The sequence below is a fragment of the Pithys albifrons genome, chromosome Z, assembly GCF_047495875.1.
Source record: "Pithys albifrons albifrons isolate INPA30051 chromosome Z, PitAlb_v1, whole genome shotgun sequence".
Lineage (NCBI taxonomy): Eukaryota > Metazoa > Chordata > Aves > Passeriformes > Thamnophilidae > Pithys > Pithys albifrons.
The window spans coordinates 55,903,157-55,928,018 of NC_092497.1; the positions used below are offsets into that span (position 1 = coordinate 55,903,157).

General features: G+C 46.0%; 2 protein-coding genes across 2 annotated transcripts in view; both read right to left on the reverse strand.

The window, feature by feature from the left end:
• Positions 1-4,778: 4,778 nt before the first annotated feature.
• On the reverse strand, positions 4,779-19,903 carry LOC139684613 (ribitol-5-phosphate transferase FKTN-like). The gene is made up of 9 exons (XM_071580736.1): positions 19,754-19,903; positions 18,265-18,324; positions 15,573-15,776; positions 13,968-14,245; positions 12,766-12,898; positions 11,246-11,375; positions 10,023-10,156; positions 8,990-9,117; positions 4,779-5,080 (listed from the first exon to the last, which is right to left on the reverse strand). The coding sequence occupies exons 1-9, from the start codon at positions 19,856-19,858 to the stop codon at positions 4,867-4,869; spliced, it is 1,386 nt and encodes a 461-aa protein (XP_071436837.1). The 5' UTR covers positions 19,859-19,903; the 3' UTR covers positions 4,779-4,866.
• Positions 19,904-20,274: 371 nt separating this feature from the next.
• LOC139685044 (FSD1-like protein) overlaps positions 20,275-24,862 on the reverse strand; it is a 28,385-nt gene continuing 23,797 nt past the window's right edge. The window contains exons 12-13 of the mRNA XM_071581560.1: positions 24,429-24,517; positions 20,275-23,575 (exon numbers count right to left, since the gene is read on the reverse strand). Coding sequence (XP_071437661.1) covers positions 23,453-23,575; positions 24,429-24,517 — 212 coding nt within the window. The 3' untranslated portion in view covers positions 20,275-23,452. The remainder of the gene's footprint in view (positions 23,576-24,428; positions 24,518-24,862) is intronic.

Genomic DNA, 24,862 nt, shown 5'->3' on the forward strand with positions numbered 1-24,862 from the left:
ACGCGATGGAGTCCATGGGCCCAGTACAACCAGGTATGCCAGCCCTATCCATGCTTCCTCGAAATTGGCCTATTGTAATAATTGATATTAAAGACTGCTTTTTCCAAATCCCCTTGCATCCGGAGGATGTGGACAAGTTTGCGTTTTCTGTTCCAACTAGGAATGCCGGAGAACCCCATAAGAGATTTGCGTGCAAGGTTCTGCCACAGGGCATGAAGAACTCGCCCACACTGTGCCAAATTTATGTTGCTAAAATTCTATCCCCAATTCAGCTCCAAAATCCAACAGTCATCATTTACCATTATATGGATGACATTTTAATTTGTGCAGAATCCAAAAAAGATGTAATTCGGGTCCTTAATTCGGTCACAACAGCGTTGCAGGCCTTCCATTTCGAAATTGCACCAGAAAAAATCCAATGGGATTCTCCGTGGCATTACCTAGGCTGCAAACTGTCCCACTCCTCCATTACCCCGCAAAAAATTAAGATCGATTATGACATACAAACTTTAAATGATATGCAAAAATTGTTAGGAAACATTAATTGGATTCGGCCTCAATTGGGTATAACAACCAACGAGTTGAGCCCCCTATTCGACCTGTTGCAAGGGGATCCCAACCTCGATTCTCCCCGGTCCCTGACAGAAGAAGCTAAAAATGCCCTCCAAATTGTAGAAAACAAAATTTCGAAAATGCAGTCTAACAGGAAGCTGGTGGGGGTTCCGCCTGTCCTGGTTGTACTCAAGGATCCAAAACAGCCCTTTGCCATCATAGGGCAAATTGATGAAGAGAACGATGAAGTGATCATTTGGGAATGGGTCTTCCTCCAGCACTGCTTCTCTAAAACCATCGTTACCCTCCCTGACATGATTAGCAAAGTCATTCTCAGGGCGAGGAAGCGGTGCTGGGAAATGGAAGGCAGAGACCCACATACCATCTTTCTGCCAATAACATCAGAAGCATATGACCAAATGATCCTTCTCTCCACAGATTTCCAATTGGCGGTCCAGGATTTTGAGGGCCAAGTGCAGTTCACCCTACCGGGTAAGAAAATTACACAGAAAATTACACAGAAACTCAAATTTATCCTTCTAAATTTAAAAATTATGCGGTCCTTGACCCCTATTCCCGGCGCCGTCACCGTGTTCACCAACGGGTCGGGAAGAACGGGCAAGGCTGTGGTGACGTGGAAAGTCAAAGATGAGTGGTGTCATGACTGCCATGTCACCACAGGCTCTTCCCAAGTGGTGGAGTTGTCGGCAATGGTCAGAGTCTTTACCATTTTCTCCAACCAGGCTCTGAACATTGTCAGCGATTCGGCCTATGTAGTAGGAGTTGTTAAGAGAGCGGAACACTCCTACCTCAAAAAATTGCGTAACCAACAACTCTTCACCCTATTTCGGACCTTAATGACACTAATTGACAAAAGAGAGCACGCTTATTTCATTGTCCACACCCGCTCTCATTCCACTCTCCCTGGTCCCGTAGCGGAGGGAAATCGCCAAGCTGATATTTTAGCAGGTGTATCTGTTGTCCCTAATCTGGTGCAGCAGGTGCGCACCTCCCATGAATTTTTCCACCAAAGTGCAAAGGCGTTGCAGAAACAATTCAATCTGACCCAAAATCAAGCTAAAGAAATTGTCAAAAGTTGTTCAGAGTGCCAAAAAGTTTCCCCCCTTCAGCCCTCAGGAGTTAATCCTAGGGGGCTGAAGCCATTACAACTGTGGCAGACAGACGTCACACACATCCCTCAATTCGGCCGTCTAAAATATGTACATGTATCAATTGACACATTCTCGAAATTAATGATGGCGTCTGCCCACTCGGGGGAAAAGAGTAAAGATGTACAAAGGCACCTTACTGCAGCCTTTGCATTCATGGGAGTGCCAGCACAAATAAAAACAGATAATGGCCCCGCATACGTCTCGGCCAGCCTGCAGGCATTTTTCCAGCAGTGGGGCATCAGACACACCACGGGGATACCTCACAATCCTACGGGACAAGCGATAGTGGAACGTGCTCACCAAACTCTAAAAAACATGCTGAAAAAACAAGAAAAGAGCACCGCATCACTAACGCCCCAAGAAAAATTGGCCAAAGCCTTGTATGTCCTCAATCTCCTGAACCGCCAAGAAGGAAATCTGACCCCCATCCTTCGCCATTTTAATGAAAGTAACAACCTAAGCAACGAAAAACCTAAAATAATGTATAAAGATCTAGAAACCGATAAGTGGGAGGGCCCCTTTCCCCTAATAACCTGGGGGAAGGGTTACGCTTGTGTCTCTACAGACAGCGGACCAAGATGGGTGCCCTCCAAGAGAGTCCGGGTCTTCCAAGGACCATTGCCGTCATCATCGCAGCCACCGTCGTCTCCTTGACCGACCTGTGTGCAATCCTGATCCTCCTCAACATGATATCCCCGACCGAACACCGTCCCGTCCCGTCTCCGGCATCTCCTAAGTTACCACCTAAGGCGGCCCTCAGGGGCAACATCTGGGCTGAACTTTCGGATGTGATGAATTCTGGCAAAATCTGTTTGACCAGCACTAACATAGATGACCCTCTAAAATCTCACCTGATGGCTCTCCCCGATAGCTCCAAAGTCAGCCGGCTGTTCAACGATTATTACTTCTTGACCCTGGCTGACTCTGAACCTATCGAGATAAAAATTTTAGGCTCCCCCCGCAGTAACACTTGTTTTTCATTTTGCAAAACCTCTGCTATTGCTTACAACACCCTAACGCCTGATTCCTTTGCTTACCGCAACATTTCGTTTTGGTGCCTTAACAAATGATATAGAGAGCCTCTAAAGTCCCATGTCTTCATTCGGCCAAAAAACCTACCCAAGGGCTGGTTCCTGGTCTGCGGCGACCGCGCCTGGACGGGCATTCCATCTCTGCCAGTAGGGGGCCCGTGTACCATCGCCCGGCTGGTCCTCCTTGACCCAGCCACCCCCACCATGCCCAGGCGCGTCAACGAGGACCCGGACCCAGACAATTTGAAATCCATGATAGTATCGTTCATTTCTATTAACACCACCTCAGATCTCGACCTCCTAGACCGCTTCATTAACCATTCTTTTGTAGGAAAGACAGACGGGCACATCGACAAATATCTCCCAATTGGCTGAAGCAGATTGTGCTCGTGTGCCTTTCCTCGGCTTTCACTTATTCTTTGGCTCTTGCCAGAAATCTGATCATCCGAAAGGTCTTCCCTGCTTCAATACAAAACAAAAAAGGAGGAGATGTTGGAGATGGGGACTATATGGACATGCAGGAATGGAGGAGGGCAAGGGATCGCCGTACGGAGTTCAACGTGTGGAAGGTCCAGGAAGACCCCCATGAATCCGGACAGTGACTTGACAACAAGGACTTTCTCAGTTATCCGTTATTTCCCCCATTTTTTAATAAATTAAAGTTGTCTATTGCTCTCCCAGTTCCAGAACCTTCCCCAGGCAGGCAGGAGCTGTCACCAAGGGTGCAGCTACCATTGGTCGGCTCCCTCTAGGGGGCGGGCCCAGCCCTGCCTGTCACAAGTCCACACCCCATTTCACTCCCCCTCAACTCTCCTACCCTATAGTTGTTAGCGGATTTGCATGCTCCGCCTTAGTTCCTCCCCTTTTCCAGAACCTTCCCTATCCCAAGTTATATAAACCCCTGTTCCCCTCAATAAAGTTGGATCAGCCTGGATCTTCGGATCAGGTCAGACCATCCTTGGCTCCTGGGTGTTTGTTCTCACATCGCGAGGCAAACCTTACCTAGGGCCAGGGAATCCCGGCGAACGACAACTCAGTCGGCAGTCTGCGAACCCCCGTCGCTGGTCTGGTCCCTTCCCAAAGAGACCAAGACTGCGACACTAGAAGTTGGAGAGAGCTGTCAGGCTTCCACTTTCTTCCCATCCAAAGCCTCATGTCACACTGACACTTCCCTTCCAGTTCTCCTGCTGCAAATGTGATGAAGCAGTTGGTATTTGTACACATTTCTGCTGCCCTGAGAGGGAAGAGCTGCAGTTCTCAGAGGCCTCTGTTCTGTGAGCCCAAGTAAAACAGAAAACTATGAACAACCTCCACATTTGTTAACTTACAAGAAAGCAGGGACAGCTGCAATTTCCTGAAGCCCAGTCAAAACTTTTGCAGGGGGAACACCGGAACTGGGATGGCAAAACCAGAATTTTACTATTTTATGGGGAACACATCCAAGCAGCACGAACCTTCACATTCTTAAAAAAAAACAGATTGGAAGATGTCCAGTGTGGATAGTTTCCTCTTCCATTCCTTCAGTATTGCACCATTATCCCCTACATGTAAAGCAGCTTGGCCACATGGGTTCTATGCAACAGAAACATTCCACTCTCAACCTGTTGGCTATTGTAGGAATGGATCAGTCTCAAATGAAGCTCATTTGAGGGACTTGTAATTGCAGTGTTTAGAACTGGAATATTCACAGGATCTCCTTTGAAAAAAGAGGAACTTATCTGATTTTTCCATCTTAACCCTCTCTGAAGCTTGAGAAGTGAACAGTCCGAAGGTTTGGATGATCCCAGGAAAGTCCAAGCCACCTGGCCACTGTTTACACATAAACAGACAACTGCCCATGAGGTTTCTGCAACATTTCTTCTCTGTTCCCTTTGTGCAGCTTTTCTTTCAGCTTCCCTTCTCTTCAGCTGCCTTTCATCTTCTCCTGTAACCACCTGGAAAACACGCGGTGAAGGTGAAATAATCCCTGCTAAGCCAAAAAGCAGGTAAACATCTCCTTAGGAAACACAGGAGAAGTTCCAAAGGGAGTGGATGTTGCTGCCTTTGGGCAGCCAGGGGTCACAACTGGACAGCCCTGAGGGCAGCAGGCACGCTCTGTGGGCAGCCAGGGGTCAGTAGATCTGGATGACATCGTCCCACTCGCTGACAGGCCAGACACCGTTGTCCTGCACGTTGGATGGGGAACTCTTCCAGTCCCACGTCTGCACAGGAACCTTCCACTCTGGGCCGTAGTTGGCTTCAACATACTGGAGGGTTTCACAGGGCACGTGCACCTTGAGCTCTACAAACTCAGTCCAGCACAGGGTGAACTTGGGAAAGAGATACCTGTGTCAAACAGAGGAACATGGTCACTGGCAGGAGACTGACACAAACCTCTCAGCAAGGAAGTCCAAGGAGAGAGCAAGCAGCTGCAGCAAGGAGCCAGGTTACATTTATGCTGTTTAACTTATTTCATAACTTCTTATCTATGAAATATTATTTACATACTGGACAAGGGTGTAACCAACAGTAAGTGATGAAGATTTGCCTCATGTGCTTAGGAAGGACCATTCCTAATTCTTTGGCTGCTCATTCCCAGATCATTCTGCCACCTACAGGAAACCACTTGGTCCCTGTCTCTGCTTTGCCTCTTTCAAATGGGATTGAACAGTTCCCTCTTTAGAGGGTGTGAGGATGAGACGTGCCCACAGCAGGGGAAGTTCACAGGTAAACTGCAGGGTTCAATCAGGATGACATCCTATAGAAGCACAATGTCAGAGCTGATGTGTTAACCAAGTAACTGCCAAAGTCTGTGCACTGTTCCTGCAGAGAGAACTCCCACTTTGGAAGCACTGAAATTCCAAAGGAAAAAATTCCTTTCCACAGGTTAAAATGAAACCATAAGTACTCAGTCCTTTTGAAAAAAGTTAAAATATTTGTGCATTTGCATGAACTAGAACCTCCCCCCTTCATGTTCTCGTAAGCATAATTTTATTTCTCAGCTCTGAGCAAACAGTATCAGAAAACAAGACACCTTTGTTTTATGCCTTAAATGGAAGGAAAGAACAAAGTGATCAAACATGTTCTGGATATATATCCATAGACTACTGATTAAACAAAAAAAGCAGAATAACACCAGCTACAAAGGGAAAAACAAGGTAAACTTCATTTCTGCAATTGTGACCATCACACAGCTATTTAATAGGAAGCCCTTTCACAGCCACTTCACATGAACACGGGCTCAGTCAGCTGGGGTTGCTCAGCTGGAGAAGAGAAGGTTATGGGCAGACCTTACAGCAGCTCCACAGCACCCACAGGGGCTTAAGAGAGAGCCAGAGAGGGACTTGTGACAGGGCCGTGCAGGAGGAGCAGCTTTCAACTGAGAGAAACGGGTTTGGATCAGATCTCAGGATGTAATTGCTGGCTGTGAGGGTGGGCAGGCCCTGGCACAGGTTGCCCAGAGAAGCTGAGGCTGCCCCAGCCCTGGGAGGCTGGGCTGGACAGGGCTTGGAGCAACCTGGGCTGGTGGAGGGGACTCTGCCCATGGCAGGGGGTGGGAATGGGATGATCTTTAAGGTCCCTTCCAAGCCAAACTGTTCTGTGATGCTGTTCAGCTGTTCCTAACCCAGGAAATCATTTCTCAGAATTCAGGGGACAGGTACACAAAAAAAAGAAAAAAAAGACTACCAGCAAACCACTGAAATAATATATCCTCCAGAGAGAGAACTCTGAATAACTCTTCTAAGAACATCATACAGGTAATTTAAATAAACTAATCTGCAAATTAAAAAGTCATTTGGAAATTTCACCTGAACAATTTTTTAACTATTACTAAAAATCTAATGTTTACACTGACTGGCAAAAAATAAAAATGTGGCTTGCAGTGATGCCTCACACTCCTGGAATCCTTGCTCATCATTTGCTCATTCCAAGTTGCTGGAATAAAGTTCTTACACACAGACACTTCTCACCACTTTTTCTATTTCAGATTTATCAGTCTTTGGACATGGAAGCACTAAAAGGATTATACACTTACACAAAGTCCTCTGGGTTAAAAACCTACAGAATTAACTCATTATAAGGACTAAAGGATAAAGTACAGATCTGATTCCCAGTCTGAGCTTTTGCAGATCCTTACTCTCTGCTGGAGAATGCAAGTGTCCAGTATGAATTCTGCAAAAAAACAGAAGGTCTCAACTGCTGCAGCTCCAAGGAAAGATCAGGAAGATGCACATCCCAGCTTGTGTCTGCAATGCTGGGTGAGTGTTTGTGCACACAGGAATGCAAACCACACAGACTGGGAGGTTTGGAAACCAGCTCTCCAAGGAAACAGAGACTAAAACTGACTGTGAAAAAATAGTTTAGGGACTAAATGAGAAAACCTTCAGCTCTCCATGCTGTCATATGGCTGGATGTATAGAGAGTATGGCTGTGCAAATATTTAGCTCTCTGAAGAAAACATAATTTACACTTCAGCTTTAGAAACATAAATATCTTAGAAGAAAAACTCCACCCTTCCCTGTGATGATCCAGTAGCAACTAATCTCTCTTCACATCATCAGCTGGTGAGATTCCTTTAAATTGTGACAGTGGATTTCAGATTCATCAGAACCAACAACCACTTTCTGACTGACCTCCTCAATTCACCTTCCTCCAAAATTCTGACAGTGCTGAAGACAAAGCAAAATTGAGGGTCACTCAGATCAAACAGGCCAAATGATCACATCTCACAGGTACAAAAGCTGGATCTTTTTTGTTTTCTCTTTCTGAGAATGCATTTGAAATAATACCTATCTGGAATTACCTGGCTAAGGATTATGAACAGCTCTGTTCTGTCAAGGCTCAGGGCCTTTACAACGATAAACAAGCAGCTTTCTTGCTCCTTTTCTGCCTGCACTAAACTAAGATTAAGAAACAGTAGCTCAGAATTAGTGTTGGCTTCCTTATAATACTGTGCCTAAGCAAAGTTATTGTCTAATTTTCATTGAACTAGAAAGCCACGTTGGTAACTTTTAAAAAATGACCACCAAAAAAAGGACTAGGATGCAAGAAGAGGAAAGAGTTTTGTGAAAGCTGGAGCTCCCAAAGAGCTGTAATATCCAAGGATACAGGGGCTGGAGTACAGCACAGGTTCCCATTTCCCTCCTGTTCTTGAGCACTGGACCAGCCATATCCACAGGAATGGGGAAAAAACAGCTCTCAGGTGCCCAAGGTCTGATGCCACAGTGGAGTTGTGACAAAGCCTGTCAGCTCCACGGTCATGGGAACAGCTGCTGCCATTGAGATCCAACAGAAGCACAAAGAAGTGGAAAGGAGCTTCTTGGTCAGCTCCTCCTCAGAATGCACCCACAAGAAAACTGTGAGATTGATGCTGCATTCTGAGAAAAATCCTTTGCAACAGTGGCCATTTCCTGTGGGGATATTCCAAGAGCTCTTCCTTTAGTCTGTTGTAAACTGCCTTTGGGATCTGGTCATCCAAATACCTTTCCCAATCTGTATCATTTCAGAACAAAGATGACTAAGACAAGGACTCAGGCACCACCACAGCTGGGTGACAGAATTCACTGAGTTCCTGTTAGATAAACAGAAGCAAATACAGTTCAGGCAAAATAGAAAGATCATGAAATCCTACACAAGCCAACAAGGTTTTCAATTAGTCTGTGACTGTCTCCTGAATGCAGGTGGGGGATGGAAAGAAACAAACTGAATTAACAAACCTACAGTCAGGTTGCTGAGCAGATTAGGAAGCTGTTGTCCTTCCTTGCTGATTTAACACTGAAGGGGATGAAACAAACACAGGGTGCTGTTCAAAGTTCTGTTTTTACAGCAGGAACAATCAGGCCTGCAGGAATCTTGTGCATTGCTGTCACAGCACCACAGTCAATAGAAGTATTCCAAATCATTACCTCAAAATCCCAAATTCTGGGGTTCACTCTGCAAGGACAGTTGGGGGCTTTTTTTGCCCTAATGCTTCCTCATCAAGAGAGATGCCTGAGGATTGATTTTTTACTGCAAAATTAGTTGTGTTTTAGAGACCTCTTTCTCATCCTGGAGTTCATGGAACTCAGAGCTTGCCACAGTCAGGTAACATCTGCCTCACACGGGACATGCCAGCACTGCTTTGGATTTCATAAGCCTGGCACCTCTCCAGCAAAGCACAGCACTGTTCTCTTTCTACTTTGCACACAAAATGCCAACATTAAACACTAACTTGTTCAGTTTCTTTCCTATTAGTGGTACAAATCCAGTTCTTACTTGAATTTCTTCCCCGACTTGGCTTGAGTTCCTCCATTCCACATGTGGTCATCCTCTTCATAGAAGAAAAAAATATCAAGTTTCACATCACCTTCTCCCTGGAAAGAGAGTTCCAAACTGTCTTCCACCTGCAAGACAAAGGGACACACTGTACATATACATGAAAACAGAAGGCAACTTACAGGTCAGAGAACAGAACCATTTTCATCAGACACACGGGGGACTCATATCCTGACTGAAGAAAACATCAATTCTGCAACCTTTTTGTTTTAATGCCTTAGAAGCTGCAGAAATTTTTTGCTCCTCAGTGGAACCACCTTCTCTTTCCTCCCTTTAGCCCCAAAAGCTTCAACACCATCTCTCTGCCTTCTGCCACAAGGAAAATAATCTCAGTGAATAACTGTGTGATTTGTAGGTGTCTTCATCTCAGACACTCCCTCTGTGATAAAACACCCACAGGCAGTGTTGGGATCTCTCTCTTGAACTGGGGCTGAGCCTTCATGTTCCTCTCCTGTTAATTAATCCTTAATTTCCTTCTCTCCCAGCCTGCAGTTTGCACTCTGCAAAGAGCTCAGCAGAGACCCACAGAAGCTGATAATGAACAAGCCCAGAGCCCTCCTCAAGCCACCCTTCCCTCTCTGCTGGTTTTACATCCAGGTCTACAGAGAATCTCAGAATTGCTGCCAATCCTCCCAGAGGAGATGAGGCCCTCACAGTCCCAAGGACTCAATTCTACCTTATGTTTCCTCAACACCACTGACACAGATCAGACACCTTTAAAGCTTATTAAACACTCCTGAGGTGAAATTCAGACTCCCCAGACAAGGCCAAAGCCATCAAGAAGGGTATTTGCCCACACACAGTCCAAGAAAACACACAAAAATCAACAACTCTGTGATCAGGTGAAACCCAACTGAGTAAATGTCTGATGAGGAGACTTCAGATACTCACTTCTGTATAACTGATCTGCAACAGGACTCAAACTCACAAACCCACAGAAAGGGACATGAAGTAAAGCATTCACTGTCTGTACCTTGCCAAATTTGTGCTTCAGTGGCAACCCTGCTTTCTGAAAGGCTGGAATGATTTCTGCTTTGTAGTCCCTTATAAAGATTCCCAAATCCACATCTTTGCTGTAAGGAATGACACTGCACTGTCTATACCAGCCTGAGGGGGGAGGGAAATAAAACAGAAAAAAATAAGAAGTTAATTCAGGAACATAAATTCAGGAGGAAAAAAGCAACACAAAAATGAACTGCCATGAGGTCATCAGGCAGAAGTCTTTGATTGAGGCCATAAACAAACTTCTGCCTTTCTCTAGTTTGAAATGAACCACAAAGCAAACAAGTATTACTGCAATTACATCAGCCCTTTCCCCCCAGAAAGCCAAGAGTGAGGGAGAAAGCACTAACTCTTTCAAAGACAAAATATCTTCAGTTTTCTAATGTAAATGTCTTTATAGAAAAAAAGAAATTCTCTCTTTGGGCCCAAATCTAAACAGCAATGAAGAGCTACAGGGCCACAGCTGTGCCTGATTTTCAACTCTTGTTTTATATCAGCATCCAAGATGTTAATCATCTTTCAATCACCACTGCAAAACAGAAAGACAAGAACTGGGACACCCTTTGGCTGTTTCACCAGGGGAGCTTTTAGTAACTCTCCATTCACAAAATTATATTCCCCAGGATTAAACAAATACAAGTCCAATGTGCACACCCAAGTTTTCACAAACTCTTTCAATAACAAAAGAATCCTCACCAGGAATAAGATTCTCAGCAGAAGTGAAAACTTGCATTACCTACTCCAATAGGCTGGATTTGTATTAAAAGGTTGGGGTTTAAAAATAAATAAACATGAACTATGGGTTAAAAGTCAGTGATAAGCATTAAATGTCATGGTAAGAACAATCAGGGGAGTCTACAAGGATGTGTGTCTAGCACTGTGTTTTCCAAGCAGCATTTCAAGAAATTCCAAGCCACACCAATTAGGGACCTGTTGATTACTTTCTAGCAGTGATGAACACAACACAGGTAATTGCTGACATTAAATGCTCCATGGAAGTTTTCCCAGCATCTCCAGGGCTTGGGTTTCCAAACCAAGCATTCTGACAGGAGCAAAAAGGTGGATTCCAACAGAGCCAATGCCACTTATTCCCTTCCAACCCAGCACATTTGGCCTCTGCTGACATCACAAGTAATGGAGGGTGAAATGTTTAACATTTCAGATTAAAAATGCAACACAGCACAACTGTTTTACCAAGGCAGGTTCCACTGCTCAGCCAGAACTTCACTCCTAAGCTATTCAGTGTCAGGGCAGCCAGGTGCAGCAAGGACTTTGCTTTTTTCCTGAATTCCACTGCGCCAAGAGAGGCATCATCAGGATACAGCTGGAAGGCAAAGGCAGAGTTATTGTCAGAGAGCAAACTTGGCCCTTCATTTTTTTCAAATTTAAAGCATTTCCTTAACTAGAATCTGCACTAATATCTGTTTTTATACACCCAGCCCATGCACTGGAATGGCAAGTTAAAATTTAACCTCTGGAACATCCATCCTCAGCATTCCCAAACCACCAGAATGCAAACTCACAACAGGGCAGGATAAGAAAATATGCACCAGACACTGATTGTCAGCACTTCGCAGCAACAGGGACTGTTAAAGTCGATGTCCTGAGCCCAGAGGGAACTCGGGGACAGAATACGTCCCTTTCAGCCCATCAAGGCTTTTCCAGCCTCCAGCGCTTCATGATTAGTTTATCTGGCGCCACCAAGAGTTACAACTGGATATTGAGTGTTGGAGAAAAACCTGCCACGGAACAGAAACAGCCTGAACACAAAGCCCTGCACACCTTCCAGCCACAGCTGGGGGAAGATCTGCTGTCAAGGCAAAGCCCAAACCAGCAGGGCAGGCTGGGCAAACGTCACCGAGTCTAACAAAGGAACAACACACCACTCAGCTTCATGACTGGTGTCTCTAAGAGCTGAAATGAACACTTTTCCAAACTGCTCATCTCAGTATTAAAGCGCCAGCAAAGTTCAATAAACATTCAGAGGCACATTTGCTCTGCCTGGGGGTGATTTCTGCCTGGAGGCTTTAGAGCTGAGGGGAACAGACTGGACTGTCTTTCACATGTGAAGGGACAACACAGAGTTGGGTAAAGTGACCCTCCTGTACACACATGGGCAGCTACAGCCTCTGAGGCTGAACAAGAACAGCATTCCCTTTCCTGAGGACACACATGACTGAAGGAAGGAGCCTCTGGTGTCCTTTTTCCCCCCTTTCATGAACTCAGAGATGGCTCAGATTCGGTGCCCTGATTCTGACTCCACAGTCTTAACTGAGGTAACTCTTGATCACTTTGTAACTCACATCCCTTTCAAGTTACAAGGACAGAATGCCACCCAGACTGAAGCAGAAACTTTTCTACTGCCTGCAGCACATGGTTCAAAAATATACAATGAAACTCCTCAAAACTGTGAGCGTTGCCATGAGGAAAGTTTTCAGCCACAAAGATACAGGAGATCTCAGACTGACTTACATGAGATCTATTTAACAGTAACGATGTGTGAGAACTATGGACATGTTGGTTCCCTCAGGATCTTCAGGTAAAGTTTTGGTTTTGTTACCACTTAAACTCTGTGGAATGAGAATCAGGGTCTGTATTTCAGCTTCATGTCTGCAAACAGTCCCATTTAGGGAAACAATGAGCTGTTCCTGGGTTTGGGTCAGTCAGTGAGAACACACATCACATCTCAGAGACACAACCTGCTTCCCACTAACCTGAAAGAAAGCCCGAGCTTCTCTGTACCTGCACTCAAGGAATCTGGAGTGTGACATCTCCTCTAGAAAACTGGATGGATCTTTGGGAATTTGAACTTGTAAGTCATCAATGGAAACATGCAGAAGTTCTGGCCTGCAGGAAAGAAAATAACATATTACCCCATTCAATTCCTTTACAAACCACAAGGCAATTCTTCCTGTAACTCAGGTTAAAATCTTAATGCACAGACAGGCAGTGATTCCTTTGTCCAAACACAGCCAGACCCAATTATGGTAAAAAAAGAAAATATCAAGAGCTTCAAAAAATCCCACATACATTTCAAAATTTTGTTTCAAAACCATTTCTATGCCTACAAGCCCATAGTTAGTCAGATCACTCACTGATTCCTTTACTGACTCACACCTTGCACTGAATTTGTTCAGAGATGTTGTTCAGTACATGTGAAAATTCAGGCTATTTGGTTATTGTCCAAATGTGCCATGCACTTAGGAATGATTTTTCCCTGTCCTTAGAGGCTTTTTGCTTTTAAATATCAGAAGAGAATTCCCTCAGCACATTAAGAGCCTGCAGTAGTTGGCACATGTCTTAATAGTGGGATGTCACCTCCCCTTATTCAAACTCTTTAACACTGACTATTTGGACTGGATTTCTGTTGGTTCCCCTTTTCATTTAATGTTCCATTCCTGCATTCAACTTTTAGATACACTGTGATATCTGTCGGGTGGTACTAAAAAATCTCTTGCTACTTCCATTTCACCTCTGTGTTGATAGCACAGAGGGCTATCAAAGGATTTCAAACTTTTAAATATATTAATAGTGAACTGACTTTTGAGCAGAAGATCCTCTGGCACCTTCAACCTCAGCCAGAACTGCTTTGACTTATCTCATTTTTCTGCCTGCTTGGATCTTGCTACAGAGCAACGTGTGCCCAAATGTAGCTCTGAATTTATGAATGGTGTGAAGCTCTTGTTTCCAGGGGATCAGAACTCTTAATTTATGAGTGATACGAAGCTCTTGTTTCCAGGGCCTCAGAACTGGATTGATGTCCACACCGTATCTTACCTGCTCTTTTTGGATCTGAAGCACACCTGGGCTAACTTTCACCACCTGGCCTTAGGAAGGAGTAGGTTTATATACACAGGAGAAAGAAGGTTTTTGGAGGGGCCATTGTGGCTCTTTCCCTTCTCTGTTCTGCACTCACTTTTCATACGCTCCAGGGTAGCGCCCAAAGTGGAGCCTCCGGAAAGGCACAAACTTCCTGTCCATGTGTGGCTGGAGCCTCAGGGGGCCGTGCCAGAGGAAATTCCCACTCCTCTCATAGAAGACCACCAGGTGAATGGCATGGGATGCCAGCTTGAAGATGTAGTGCAAGGGAATCTCCATCCCAGACAGGTCATCCATCCCAGCCAAGCGGGGGTCCTTGTTTAAAATCTTCAGCCACTGGAACCCCATTTTCTCAGCAGTTCTGAAAAGGCCCACCTGAAAAATGAGAGAGGCAGGAGGTGGGGCAGGATAAAGATTAGAGAAACCAGCATTGAATGATAAATTATTAACTGACTATATCCCTCATTGTAATTTTTTTAATCAGACTTAAACACAAATGAATCAAGAACTTCTAAGACCTTGAAGACCAATCACAGAATCATAGAATGGATTGGGTTGGAAAAGACCTCCGAGATCATCAAGTCCAACCCTTGGTCCAACTCCAGTCCCTTTACCAGATCATGGCTCTCAGTGCCACGGCCAAGCTCAGGTAAAACCTCCAGGGATGGGGAATCCACCCCCTCTCTGGGCAGCCCATTCCAATGCCTGAGCACTCTCTCTGGAAAGAATTTTTTTCTGATATCCAAGAGCCACAAGCAATTCCAACCACCTCATTTCCTTAAGTTTTGTCCTGCAAACTATTCAGTAAAAGAACAAATAAAGGTTGTGAGCTGTGCTTGGACTACGTTTGCTCCTTGCCATAGCACTTTTCTCTGCATTCTCAAACTGTTCTCTAAAATTATTCTTCTGCCAAACGTGCTGTTCTTACATCCTTGAGTAACATCACCCTTTTACAGCTGTGGGTAAAACAATTGCCTGATCAAGTCCGAGTGACATCACCCTTAAGTTCTTCAGCAAAATAGTCACAGACCATTTCAATGTCTCCTGCTTAATTTAAAAAAAAAAAGAAAAAAGCTGTTTGTGACTGATCTCTTGTGTCTGTGCAAATGAATTGGGTAAATATTTCCAATTACACTTAATTGATGAGGTAATCCAGCATTCAGCTTTGTCCTTCATCACATGCTACACCTCTATTTTTAACATATTCATTAAAAACCCCTAACACCAAAGAGAAACAGAGGCACCAATGTATTGAGTGAAAGGGTATCAGGTACAAGGATGTACTAAAAGAAACATAAACCAGCAGAGTACGATAATCTTTCCACTCTTGTCCCATCAATACCTGCAAATCCTCCTTGATAAATCCCCAAACTCCAGATTTAGAACAGCTGCACCCACATTACAGGCTTAATGTTCTCCTTCTTCCTGTCTAACAGACCCTCCTTCCTTCTCCTTTGGCAGGGACTCTTATTGCAGGTATTTGGGAATATCCTAAAACCCTCCAGCCCTCTCTAAATGACTCCTAAAGCATCCAGGCTGGCACCTGGGGAACTCCTGCTGGAAAACAAGATTTCCTCTGCCTGAAATATGACAACAAAATGAATCCAGAGGCCTCACTAGAAAGAGGAAAGCATCATGAAACGGCATCACAGCACAGCTGAACACTGCAATACACAAATGGGTGCTGAAGGCAGACACTCACTTCATGTTTCCATGTTTTGTCCAGCAGTGCAAACGTGGTGAAGTCTCTTGGAGCACAGAAGTACCTGCACTGTGGGCTGGGGCCACCAGGAGAGCTCCTGATCTGCTCCATGTCCTTGTCAACCAGCCCCAGAATCAAAGGGTCGATCAAATACACTGGAATGTTGTGGCTGGATATCAAGCCCAGGAACTTCCTGACCACATGCTGTTTGCCAGAGGAGAGAAACACCATTGTTAAACACACAAAGGTAAATATTATATATATATAACACTAAACCCCTTTGACAGAAAGAAAAAAGCCCAGCTCACTGCAAGTAGGAAATGTTATCTCCCAGAGCATCTGAGTGCACACTCCACTGCCACACCTGTGGAAATGAAAGCTTTCTCTTCCAGAAGAGCTGGCTGCTCTCGGGCTTTTCAGGTCTCTAAAAACCCTCCAGCCTCAGCTGGCACTTTCTACAACTCTGAGTGCTGGAGTTGAGAAAGGACTCCAGGCTGAACTCCACATTCTTTCCCACTCTTGATCTAGAGAGGGAAAGCACTTGAATAAACCAGGGATACAGAAGGAGATGTGATGTGTGTGTGGGTGCTGAGGGACCCGGCTGGTGTCATTTCAATGTTTCTCTGCAACACCTTTAATGGCTTTGGGGGTCAGAAGCTGTTCTGAGAAAAGGTGGATCTTGGCCATCTGCAAAAAGGAGGAACTGGGGAACTCTTTGCCACAAACTCAGCCCTCAGGAAGCTCCTGAAGCAAAAGCCCCTGCCCAAGTCCCATCCCAGCACAGGCAGGACAAGGATGTGAGTGGGAAAGCCAGACAAAGGCAAACTGCAGCACCCACAGAGCCAGACCCCCAACACTGTTCACACCTTGACTTTACCAAGGCCTTGGACTCACTCCCAGACAGGGCCTCAGGCACAGGGACTGCCTGACATGGAGAGGACTGAGGGAGAGGGCAGGATGCAAGTGCTGAGGGGCTGGAAGCTGCAGCAAGAAGGCTGTGCCTGACCAGAGGATTTATTACCTTGATGCAGTGGAGAGTTTTAGTCAAGCACATTGAAATGTCCCTGGCACACAGAAGCCAAGGGCAGCAGCCACAGTCATCCTGCTGTCTGAAATGCAGCTGGGTATTCATCTGTAGCATTTAAATTTAAGGGCTTCAAACCTCTGGCTTGGGAGAGATGTGAGGACAGGACAGGACATGGGTCAGCAGCACAGTTTGGGCAGCAGCACTGCCCGTGTGGTACAGGCAGGAGTGAGGCCACTCTGAGTAATTTCAGCTGCACAGAGAGAAAAGGGCCAGTGCTGTGTCCACAGGACTTCTCTAACTAGAGCTGGCAGATCTGACCAAGGAACAGGAAGCAAATCTGTGCCAAAGTGCCACTGTCCCTCCCTCACCCCATCACTTCTCTGAGAAAACACACAGGCTGTCAGGTTAAACTGAATCATGGCACAAAGGGATGGCCTTGATGTCAAGCCCTCAAGAGAAAACACTGAAATAGTATTTTGGACACATCACTGCAGGGGCTCTGGAGAAGGCCTGGAGTGCAGTGGGGCCCTGGCAGGGCCTGGAACATTCTGCTTTATCACTGATGACCTGGAAAGGGCCTGTTAAACCTTGAATCATAGAATGGATTGGGTTGGAAAAGACCTCCGAGATCATCAAGTCCAACCCTTGGTCCAACTCCAGTCCCTTTACCAGATCATGGCACTCAGTGCCACGGCCAAGCTCAGGTTAAAAACCTCCAGGGATGGGGAATCCACCCCCTCTCTGGGCAGCCCATTCCAATGCCTGAGCACTCTCTGCAAAGAAGTTTTTTCTGCTCTCCAACTTCAATTTCCCCTGGCAGAGCTTGAGCCCGTGTCCCCTTGTCCTATTGCTGAGTGCCTGGGAGAAGAGACCAACCCCCACCTGGCCAGAACTTCCCTTCAGGGAGTTCCAGACAGTGCTGAGGTCACCTCTGAGCCTCCTCTTCTCCAGGCTAAACATCCCCCGCTCCCTCAGCCTCTCCCCACAGCACTTATGCTAGAGTCCCTTCTCCAGCCTCGCTGCTCTTCTCTGCCCCTGCTCCAGCCCCTCAGTCTCTCTCCTGAGGACAACTCTGCCCACTCCCTGGACCTGCCCATGGCACCCATACCTGGCAGGCAGTGCCAAGGGGTGTCACCTCCCAGAACAGGGAGACACTCCTGGCACAAGCAGGAGCAGCCCCCAGAGCAGCTGGGCTGAAGAACTGCCAGGAACAGCTCAGAACCAGAGCCCCTTCCTTCTGGCTCAGCACAAACAGGGCCTTTAAAGGGCTACTTTGCCAACCAGCACCGTGATCCTGTTGCACTGGGCAGGGGCAGCTCCCAGCACATCCCTCCCTTGAACCAGCTGGGCTGTTTCTCCCCTGGGAGATCAGTTACCAAAAGCCTCTCCAGAAGTGTTTCCAAACAAATCCCAACCACAAACACGGTCACTGAGCTTCCCACTCCCCCAGGGCAGGGGGTGTTTGGGGGGCACTCAATCCTGCAAACCTCGGGCAGGACACAACAAAAAAAAAATCCATTTCACACATCTAATGGTACTTCTGGTGCTGGTCGTGAGGACTGGAATGATTTACATTATTGGGAAATTGGGCCCTGAGTTTGCAGTTCTGTGTGAGTTCCTGACGAGACCTGGGGCAGAACTGTATGAACCAGTGACTGTACATACCCAGCTGGTGCTGCCTCGGCTTGACTGGCTCCCTCTGACTCTGGAAAAAGCTGCTCCATTCTAAAAAAAAAATCCAAAAAACAAACAACAAAACCTCAAACAAACAAAAAAACCCCAAAAAATACGAAAGAAACAAACACAAAAACCAAAAAAAACAACAAAAAAAGAAACAAAACCCCAAACAAAAAAAAAGAAAAAAAACAAACAAGAAACTCCAAAACAAAGAAAAAAACGACAAAAACCCGACAAAAACCCCCAAAACCAACAAAAAACACAAACAAAAAACCAACCAAACAAATAAGAAAAATCACCAAAATAATAAACAACGAAGGAAGGGAGAAGGAGGGAGAAAGAAGAGAAAAAAAAAAGCTTCAGTTGAATCCTTGCTTAGAATTTCTTACCAGGACATTCAGGGACATTTATCCAGCCAGCACTTGGTAGTTATGGCTGTGGTTTTGCCTTGGGTCACTCAACTACAGCACTGAGTGTGGAATCATAACAAACTGCCTCGGCTCAGTGTATTCAGAAGGACAACACGAGCCTCAGGGACCTCCAGACATGCCAGGAGTGTGTGATGAGGCCTCAGGTTGCCAAGTCAATGTACCAGGACATGTGAAATAGGAAGATGACAAACACTGCCAGGCAAATACCACGGGAGGAAAGACAGCAGGACTTTGCCTCATCTTTCCAGGTGTCATCCCAGACAATTCAGGTTTAAAGATAAAAGCCAAGGCAGCTCACGGCTCAGCTTTTACTCTTTCCCAAAGTATGAAGAATTTTCCATTCACAGCCTTGACATTTAACCATCAGAAAGGGCAAGAAAGAAGTCAGAGGCTGCAGCACCACCTGGCACTGAAACTGCATTTATTAAAGAAGAGAAAAACAAACAAACAAAGTCAGGCAATTTGATACCTACACAATTCTGGGGCAATAAAAGGAGTTCCTTCGTCGCAGCTGCAAACTATGAAGCCATCAGAGTATTTAATCTGCAGTGCCATTTCCCTCTGTTACAGAAACTCCCTCGCCTGAGCATTTCAGGGGTAAAGAGCAGGGCTCCAGGGATAAAAGCAGGATTTAATCTGTGACATGAGGAGAGTTCCGAACACTGAGCCACGAAGCACTGAGACAAGGGCAATTAAAGTTGTGTTTGCTCTGCAGGACAGCAGCGCTGGCAAAGCTGCAGCCGCAGGTGCCGCGTCCCTTCGGCAGGGCCCGCTCCGGGTTCAGCTTCAGTAAAAGCCCCTGAATTAGAGCTGAGAGTTCAAAGCCGCCTGTCCCCCCGGGAGCATCATCCCGGCTGGAGCCGCTGGGATGCCTCTGGATGGCACAGGGACTTGGATACTGAAAACCGACCCCTGACCGCCCTCGTGCCACGGGCTCCACATCCACCCGCAGGAACCTCCAGGGAATTCCTGGGCGGGATCAACGCCCGGGGAGGAGCGCAGGGAAGAACAGACACACCCACCCGCCGGGGCAGCGCTGCCCTCACCTTCTGCGACAGGTAGAACTTGTAGTAGCAGAGCTGGAAGAGCAGGAACACCAGGCTGGCCAGCGACAGCAGCGCCAGCACCGCGTTCCTGTTGATTTTCTGCATCAGCGCCCTGCCCGGGACGCGCCCGCCCGGCCGCCCGCACCGCGCCGCGGCTTCAGCCGAAAAGCGCGCCCGCTCCTGCCCCCGCAAAGCGCCGCGGCACGCCGTAAAGCCTCCCTCGTCCCCGTCGTAAAGCGGCCCCCCCAACACCCCCCCCTCCAAAATCCCCCCAAACACGCCACGGGCGAAACAAACCAGAAAGAAGAGACAGCGGAGGCCCGTGGGGTCCAGGCTTTGTGTATTATTAGTACAAACCATCGCGTGACACGCGCACGGCCCCCCTGGCTGCGAACGGCGCCCTCCGCCCACCCAGGGATGGAACGGGACGGGACGGGGGGAACAGCGGGATGGGAGGCGGGGGGAGGAAGGAACACCGGGAATGGGGGGGGGGGGGAAGGAACACCGGGAACGGGGGGGGAAGGAACACCGGGAATGGGGGGGGGGGGGGGGAAAGGAACACCGGGATCTGGGGAGCCCCCCGGGCTCTGCCCCCTGGGAACACCCGCCCGGCTGCCCCTGCCACGGGACACCCACAAAGCGATGCTGGGGCAGCACAACCCCAGCACAGCTCCCAGCGCTGCCTCCAACCACAGCACTGACACATCCCCGTGTTCCTCCAGGTTATCCCCCCGTTCTGAACGCCAAAGCCACGGAGGAGGCAGCATTTGTACACCGGCCTCTGCTTTTTTTGTTGGTTTTCCCATGGAGAGTGGCTGAGAAATGAGCCTGCCACCCCTGGCATTTGTTGAATATTTGGTATTTGCAGAAGCACCTACTATATCCCCTGGATGGTTTTTTTGTTGTTTTAAGTCATCCTGACACTGACATCCCTTGTTGCAGTTCATGCAGCTTTTCCCTTAAAGTTTTCCACGGGAACAAACAGGAGCTCGAGGGGAAACCTTTTAGTTCCTCACAGGTCTTTGTGAGGTTATTTTAGCTTTGAAGGGTTACCAGCAATTAGTATTAAAACAAACTAAAACCTGAACATCTCCTTTTGGTCACAGAGCAGAAAATTCCTGTTCAGCCCCCACAGTGGCAGCTCCAGAGCAGAGACTGGGGAGTGTTCAGTACAACGAGGTGGCTTCACCTACAGACCTTCCAAAGGTCTAATCCACTGCCAAAGAACAACCCCTGGAATCCCTGAATGGACTCACACAGGAAAAGGGAACCCCACGGGCTCCAGGCATCCCTTCCCCAGCTGCAGGCACAGAACTTGTGCCAACTGCAACAAAAACATCCCTGGGAGCAGCAGCGTTGGCATCATCGCTCCTCTTTCCATGCTGATGGTGCTGGAGAGACACCAGTTCAGGGAAAAAAACAAATAGTCTAAAAAAATCTAAAGTGCTTAAGGCAATTCTTCATATCCCCATTGACTAAAAAAACCAAAACAAAACTGGACTAGATGTTAGCAGCAAAAATTTGACATCTGTGCAAACTATTATAGAACAAATCCATCCTTTGAAAGGGTAAAAAGTCACAGGTTAAGTTCATCTAGGACATCAGTTAAACCAAACTTGCAGGTCACAAGTCACAGTATAAAACACTCCAAGCTTTTCTCTAACTAAATGTTAAAGAAAAAAATACATTTTTACATTTGTGCAGATCAAATCCGCTTTGCAGGTTGCACCACATCTTGCAAAAAGAAACGTTCATGATTTGAATGCTCTTACAGAGGGCTGGAGATTAGTCCTGGTTTGTTCTTACTACACATTAACTTGTTGCAAACATCCCATTTCTTTCCAGAAAGGGCAATTTCAAGAGGAGCTGCAGCTGAACCCCCAAGATGAAGCCATGGCTGGGCAGGGGGAGGAGGTGCCTGTTCTGTGTCTGTGTGTCCTAGTCCTGGACCAGAACAGGCCCCAAACTGAACTCACAGCAGCTGAGCCCCTAAAACTCCAAGCCAGGTGCCACTGCAGCAAAAAGGAAAGAAAAAGATTACACAGAGACTCTTGGGATAGCAACATCTGCAGGGAATGTGTGAGACAGAGTCAGACACTGTGAACTCAGAACCACGTCACTTTGGAGTGTCTTTGTCCCAAACCCCAAACCACTGAACTGGCAGAAGAAGGTACAGTTAAACTGGGAATTAGTTTGTACTTTCCTCTGCAAAAAGAAATTATTTGTTCACAATGCAAAAGAATTAGAGATGCTCAAGTTCCAGAGGCAAAATCAATAATTAAGGGCTCAGCCATCCCATCAACTTTGTGATTTCTGAAGAAAGAGAAAACTTGCCAGAGCTGGTACTCACATTTCCTTGTTAATTTTAACTTCCCACTGAACATCACAGCCGGTTTATTAGAAGTTGTCTCAAGGAATTTCTCCTCCTCTTGAGAAATTGTGATGGATAGAATGGAACCATTGCTGAGAACAGGATTTAACATGATTAGGTGCTCATGTTTTTATGGGCTAAAGGATAAACTGAAGAAAAAAGGACACTGGCCCAGCAGCAAAGGAGCCAATTCATTATGGGCTGTATTAGCATGAATTTACAACAGTTTTCAGGTGACAGCAGGAAACAATCTGCAGTTGGGACACAACTGGTTCAAGTTGCACCTGAAAACTATTTCTGGCTCCTGGACTTGATTAGAGGGAAGAAAACAGATTTAAAGAGTCTGGAACACACCAGGAATTCTCACTGAGAAGCTGGAATTTTCCATGAAGAATATAATGTGATTTTTAATTTATTATTTTTTTAGCTGTCCAGTTCCTGTGAATGCTTTGACTTCTTACTAAGCTTCCAACCAGGGTGATGGACACCCTGGCTCAACCCTGGCTTTCAAACGCCAGGAGAGGACCCAAAATTGAGGCTTTTGAGAGAACAGGACCACCCTGTACCTTTAAAAAAGCAGTTCTGGATCATCTGGGTCTGAACCTCTCCCCAAAACCCTTCCTGTGTCACTTACTGGGTATCGTAAGTTGTGTTCACTGAGGACATAAGAATGCTTTTAAATACCTACACATTGTTACATCTGCTGTAATTTGGGATAAACAGGAGCCAGTCTCAATATACATGATTTGAAATGAGCTACTCATGAAAAATAGGAAAGTTATGTATCAGGAAAAACAATAATCACAGCCTGCTCCTGCTGTTTCTTCAGATCAGGTCTGCAGGTTCTTTTAACATTCTTTTGAAGTTCTGCTGCTGTGATATTTTGCCAGGCTAGGCCAGCAAATCAACATTATTTCAAAGTGTGTGTCTGACATCACAAGTTCTAATGGGAAGCTTAGCAATAATAAAATATATAGCTCAGTAATTTGTATTAGGAGAGCTAATAAAATGGTATTTGCTATATTCTTCATAGCAAAGTAACATTTGTAACAAAACTAATATTTGAGTCCATAATAAAACACTTAAATACAGCATTAGAAAAGTGCCCAGTTACAGCTCTTGGTTTCTTTTGCTTTAAACAGGGAGCAGTTCAGTTCCCTGACATTTCTCTGGATTCCCAGGAGGTTCCAAACACTTTAGCCCCAAACCTTTGCACTGTCAGGCCCCAAACAGCAGCAAACCCAGCTCAATCCAAAGCTCACGAGCTCCTGTGAGCAGGAGCTGCACAGAACAAAAATCACATTCAGCGACAGAGTGTTTGACAGACATTACTGGGCAACATTGTTTAGGCTGCTCGTTGAGCCACTCAATCCATTCTCACTTCTCTGAAGGGTTTTCACTGCACTTGGCACCTGCAATCCAGTGCTCACTGTGAGCCCTCCACACCAGATCTGAGGGGAAAGAGAAAAATCTGCATTATGAGACACACACATCTTTCCCCTCCCATCCCACAAGTCCCACAGTGGCCCCAACACAAAAGTCATCCTGCAGCTCCACATCTCTCTGGCTGCTGGCACAGCACTCTGTAACACATTCTAATCACTGACAAGCTCATTTTTGAGTCCACAAAGTCTAAGATGCTTCACATTCTATGCTTTATGACTGTAAGTTTATAACTAAGGCTAAAATCTTATATTTAAGATGCTCCTAATAGGAAACTTCTTTGAAGGCCACTGTGCCAGCAGGAAGTACTTCCCATGACAGGGAAGAGCAACACCTTCACTGTGCTCCAGGGCCTCAAAGCAGTGCTTATTTCTGCCCTGGCAGTGTAAACACAGTGCCAAAAGCATGTTTTGTTTCTAAAATAGGTTTTATTTATAATACCTACATATTTTATAACCTATTGTTATATTACTAATATGTAACTTTATTATATGCCTCTATGTATTTATAGCATTTCATATTACAATTATTATTAAATTATATAGTTGTTAAACCAATGTTTTATTTATTTTATATCTATTATTTTGTGTTCCTCAGGAACTGACTTCATGAGTCAGCCTTAGAGGGAAGGCTGAGACAGTTGAACAGCTCTGGAGCCATCCCTGACCCCGTGGGTGTGCAAAGTTCTGCTGGAGTGTCACTGCAAGCACCACAGGAATTCAAAAAGAAAACAGGATAACATTTAAAAAAATTACTAGTCAGCAAAACCAATGCTTCCAGTTTCCTACTTTAACAGACAACTAAGTCTTCAGTAAACTGAATTCTGTGCTAGAAGCTGAACAGAATGGAATAGATACTGACCATGAAGCCTGGTAGTAATGGCTGGGTAAACTTTGTTCTGAAGGTGTCTAACAGCGCCTTGGAGTTTGCATTGTAAAAGGAGAGCTGGCCTGAGAGAAAGAGAAAACAAGCTGACATACAGTTTAAACATGAGCACTTACACAAGTTTAGATGCCACTGCTGTCTAACTTTTACAAAAAATGATTATTTCCCAGGTGACCTCAGCACTGTCTGGAACTCCCTGAAGGGAAGTTCTGGCCAGGTGGGGGTTGGTCTCTTCTCCCAGGCACTCAGCAATAGGACAAGGGGGCATGGGCGCAAGCTCTGCCACGGGAAATTGAAGTTGGAGAGCAGAAAAAAATTCTTTGCAGAGAGAGTAATCAGGCATTGGAATGGGCTGCTCAGATGTTATGGGTTCACCTAGGTGGGCCTAGATTTGGGCTCTGGAGTTTGGA